The sequence below is a fragment of the Gekko japonicus genome, unplaced genomic scaffold (assembly GCF_001447785.1).
Source record: "Gekko japonicus isolate JY-2015 unplaced genomic scaffold, Gekko_japonicus_V1.1 scaffold2000, whole genome shotgun sequence".
NCBI lineage: Eukaryota > Metazoa > Chordata > Lepidosauria > Squamata > Gekkonidae > Gekko > Gekko japonicus.
This window is the reverse complement of record NW_015159775.1, coordinates 313,100-318,145: the sequence shown is the minus strand read 5'-3', so window position 1 is coordinate 318,145 and position 5,046 is coordinate 313,100. Positions and strand designations below refer to the sequence as shown.

Below are 5,046 nucleotides of genomic sequence, written 5' to 3'. Positions count from 1 at the left end.
CCCTCCCCCTGTTGCCCCCCCCCCAAACACCAAGAATACAGAGCATCACTCGCCCCAGACTGAGAGTTCCTATCTGTACCTTGTGGCTAATAACCACCGATGGACCTCTGCTTCATATGTTTATCTAATTCCCTCTTGAAGATGTCCATGGTTGTAGCCGCCGCCACCTCCTGTGGCCGTGAATTCCATGCGTTAATCACTCTTTCGGTGAAGAAATACTTCCTTTTATCTGTTCTAACCTGTTCGGCAATTTCATGGAGTGCCCACGAGTTCTTGTATTGTGAGAAAGGGAGAAAAGTACTTCTTTCTCTACCTGCTCTGTCCCATGCATCATCTTGTAAACCTCGATCATGTCACCCCTCAGCTATCGTTTCTCCAAGCTAAAGAGCCCCGAGCATTTTAACCTTTCTTCATGGTGTTCCAATAAAGTCCTCGTATCCACTCAGGTCCTAATGACAGGCGTGCTCAGTGAATTCTGTGCTCGGAACTTAATTCCCTAGCAAGCGGAAGCCCCATTTGGGCTGCAAATCAAGTTCTGAGCAAAGAACTCCCACTACGCATCTATTGATGGGGGCCCAAGGGATACGGGGATGTCGTAATGCACAGATCAGTCCTAGAGGACTCTCCCCCTGCATCTTCTTTCAAAAAGTGATTTTAGTCAAACACCGGTTCACACAGTTTATGTGATGAATTCATTGACTGACTAATTAACCTTGAGACTGATTGATCGGAACTCGATCGCTCATCCATTTTTGCTGGCAATTGCATCTTAGGAAGCTTTGGCTGACTTAAATATCCAGCTGCATTTAATGGGGAAGGAGAAGCAAGGCCTGGAGCTCCGGACATACACCCTGAAGGCCCAAGAGGCCGCTTGCTTGTTGATCATCCGGATCCTGCAAGAGGACTGCGAGAAGAGCCGGGGACAACAGTCTGGATCTTCCGATAGCAGCAGCAGCAGCAGCAGTGATGAAGACAGCGACCTCAGGGTAAGGATCCGGGAAGTGTCCGTTCCTTTCAGGGACACGAGAAAGGGACCAGCTCTATGAGGCGAATGAAATTTAATGTTTGCATTCCCAAAATATTCACTGTTTCTCAAGGGAGGTCCTCCGTTTTCCTCTAGATTATTTTATAGTAGGTGGGAACGGGTAGCAGTCCTGATAGCCCAGACCGGTCCCCTCTCATCACAGCTTGGAAGCTAAGCAGGGTTGATACCAGGGAAGGCAATAGCAAACCAACTCTGCTCATTAGGGATGGGCAGGGGTCCTTTCGTAGAAAAAGAGGTGCAGGAGCTCATTAGTCCAACTCATTAGCATAACTTATTTGCATGTGCCACACCCCCTGACATCACCGGAAGGGTGTCAGAAGGCAACACCCACCGCTCAGGCTCCACTGGACTGTTTTGGATTGCTAGCTATGGGGGGGACACGCAGATCTGCCCTCACAGAGGAGGGAGAGCTTTTACCTGAATAAACCTTGGCCTTAAAGGTGCCACTGGACTGTTTTGGATTGCTATCGGGGGGGGAGGGGCTCTGCAACTTACCTGGCTGCTTCTTGCTCCTCGTGGCCCGGGGCTGATGGGAGCAGGGGGTGGGGCTTGTTGCATGTGCCCGCCCCCTGGGCTCTTTACTGTCGGAGCTCCGCTCCTGTGCGCTCCTCCAGGAAATGACCCCTGATCATGATGATGAATACTGAAAGCCATACAAAAGCTCTTCTAAGCACAGTTCTACAAACTGAAAACATTTGACATGCTCATACACTCTTAGAGAAGGTTTATCTATATTAATATACACAGCAAGAAATACTATTGCCTTAGCCTGGAAATCTTCACAACCACCTACAATCTGTTGGATCCCCAAGCATTGAGAATAAATCCACGTTTTCAAGAAAAGCAAAATTTATTTCAAAGCGTTGGAAAGACACTCAAACACGTTCTTTGTTAGAACTGGGGATACACAGGTAGGGCAAGCATAATAAAGGAAATTCAAACAGACACAGATCCAATGAATAACATTCCCGCTGGCGGGCTAAAGAAACGGTTGCGCGCCCAGTCCATGAGAACCAGGCAGAACATCAGACAAAACACAGGTGCAGTTCCCAAGCGATAATCAGTGGCAAGCATTACAGCATCCTCTCCTCCACAGCTTCGATGGGAAGGTAACAGCGTTCCGTGCGCCTTGGTGTTTAGTCATGCTGGCCACATGACCACAGAAACGTCTTCGGACAGCGCTGGCTCTTCGGCTTTGGAAACGGAGATGAGCACCACAACCCTAGAATCGGATTTGACTCGCTTTCGAGCAAGGGAACCTTTACCTTTACCTATGGGATTACACAGATATAACTCAATATAGGTCAGATAGTCTGAGTACCGTTTACCTACCCAGTGATCTAGTACGTTGTAATGGGTTTTGTTTTATATGACGAATTGTAAGTATACTAATCTATTCAAACACAATGTATGTATGTTGCTTGTTTGTTGATGCTTAATAAAATGTTAATTGAGAAAGAACTGGTGCTGGTGGAAGCGGCTGTCAAGTCACCCCCGACTTATGGCGACCCCGGAGGGTTTTCAAGGCGAGAGACGTCCAGAGATAGTTTGCCATTGCCTGCTTCGGCATCACAACCCTGGTATTCCTTGGAGGTCTTCCATCCAAATTCTAGCCAGAGTCAACCCTGCTTAGCTTCTGAGAACTGATGAGATCGGGCTAGTCTGGGCTATCTGGGTCAGGGCCCCAAAGGATTGGAGCCACCACTAAAAGAGCCTTGGAAATCGGCTATCACCGTCCTAACCTCTCTGTGGCCTGGGACAGAAAGGCGGGACTGACCTCATGCAAAGGGGGGTGGTCCTTTTAATTCCTTTGCCTCCTTCCCCCCCATCTGTATTCTCCATGCACATTAAGAAAAACGTTACAGCAAAGCACACTCAATGCTATCATACTTATGACTGCATTTGTTTTGTGCAGTGTTTTAACGGATGGGTTACATACTATATAGGGGCTGCGGTGGCTCAGTGCTTAAGACGCTTAACTGCAGACTGGAAGGTCGGTAGTTCAGCAGTTCGAGACCCGAGTGTGCTGCATGACGGAGTGAGCTCCCGTCTCTAGTTCCAGCTCCTGCCAACCTAGCAGTTTGAAAGAAAGAAATTGCAAGTAGATAAATAGGTACTGCTTTGGTGGGAAGGTAACAGCGTTCCGTGCGCCTTGGTGTCCAGTCATGCCGGCCACATGACCACGGAAACGTCTTCGGACAGCGCTGGCTCTTCAGCTTGGAAACAGAGATGAGCACCGCACCCTAGAGTCAGATTCGACTGGCTTTCGAGCAAGAGAAACCTTTACCTTTACCTTTAAACACTACACCCAAAGAATCTGTATGGTAGTTACTGCTTTACCCAGCTTTCTTCCTTGTAATGTTTTATCAATGTATACATGCATGCCGCTTGCTAAAGTCAGGAGCAGATGAGGTGCAAACAAACAGGAGAAATGGAAAGCTGTGGTTTACGTAACCTGGAAATCAGAGCATCAAACCAAACAGAGGATTCCTAAGGCCTCCATGACAAAGAAGTCTCGTATTTGCCACAATCCAGAGAACTCAAGCTTCCAACAGATGGCTCCTTGCCATTTCAAACATTTGTTGTTGTTCAGTCGCACAGTCGAGTCCGACTCTTTGCGACCCCATGGACAAGATCTCGCCAGGCCCTCCTGTTTTCCGCAGTCCTCTGAAGTTTGCTCAATTTCATCTTCCTTGCATCGATGACACTGTCTAACAATCTCATCCTTTGCCGTCCCCGTCTTCTTTGACCTTCAGTCTTTCCCAGCATCAGGGTCTTCTCCAGTGAGGGCTCCCTTCTCATTGGGCGGCCAAAGTATTTGAGCTTCAGTTTCATCATCTGGCCTTCCAGGGAACAGTCAGGGTTGATTTCTTTTAGGATTGACTGATTTGATCTTCTTGCAGTCCAAGGGACTCTCAAGAGTCTTCTCCAGCACCATAGTTCAAAAGAATCTATTCTTCGGTGCTCGAAACATAGCTGTTAAAAAACTAAGCAGAGCCCTGCTGGATCAGGCCGCATGTCATCTAGCCCCAGATTCTGTTGCTACTGATGCCCAGGAGTGAATTAATTGTTGCCATTTCTTAGCTAGTGAGCATCTGTTTTGCATTTTCCCCCTCTACCACAATGCTTAGGGCTACATTCCCGTGTGTACCTCCAAAGGAACCCATTTCCGTCTAGCTCAGGATGCTGGTGGGAAGCAGCCAGCTACAGACCGCGAGGCACAGATGACGGAACTTCGTGAGACTTTGGCTCGGTAAGTGCAATCCCTTCCCTGACCTGAAGCGGGCGCTGTGCCCCTCTCCGATTGCCTTTGCCAGCGCCCCACCCTTGTTCATCCGCCCACTTCCAGACTGGATCAGATCACATCTTTGTTCCTTTTAAAGCATGTATCCTAACCAGCCAGGAAGAAGAAGGGCTTTGGTGGGAGCTGTTACTCAGTGGGCAGAGTACCCGCTTGGCACCCTGAAGGTCCCATGTTCAGTCCCTAGTATTTCCATACTAATGCAGCAAAAATCCACAGCAACACTGTTCTATGTTCAACAGTGATTTGGATGCAAAAGGTCCTGTGCCCAATCCCTACCCATCTCCAGCTCAAGGACTTTAGGTAGCAGGATTCAGGAAAGACCTCTCTCTGCCTGAGACCCTGGAGACCCACTGCTGCCCAGAGGAGACAGTATTCCTGGGGTCTGACTCAGCTAGGGGTGCCGGGACTTATCTGTGTCCCTGGGCCGTCACAGGGCCGCCCGTGTGAATCGGTGGTGACCAAACTGACAGGGAGTCTTGTGGTACCCTAAAGCCTAACAGATTTACCGCAGCGTGATGCAAGCGAGGGAGATATCTGTGTTCCGTCTGACAAAGTGTGCGTGCACATGGAAAGCTCACGCCTTGGGGAAAAACTTTGTTGGTCTTAAAGGTGCCATTGGATTCTGTGTTTCCCAGAGACACTTGGTTGTTTTCACTGGAGAGAGAGAGAGAGAGAGAGAGAGAGAGAGAGAGAGAGA

General features: G+C 48.8%; 1 protein-coding gene across 1 annotated transcript in view; it reads left to right on the top strand.

The window, feature by feature from the left end:
• Positions 1-5,046, top strand: part of USHBP1 (Usher syndrome 1C binding protein 1) — a gene marked incomplete at its 3' end in the record, with an annotated part of 45,672 nt that overhangs the window by 27,815 nt on the left and 12,811 nt on the right. The window contains exons 11-12 of the mRNA XM_015406815.1: positions 774-986; positions 4,177-4,298. Coding sequence (XP_015262301.1) covers positions 774-986; positions 4,177-4,298 — 335 coding nt within the window. The remainder of the gene's footprint in view (positions 1-773; positions 987-4,176; positions 4,299-5,046) is intronic.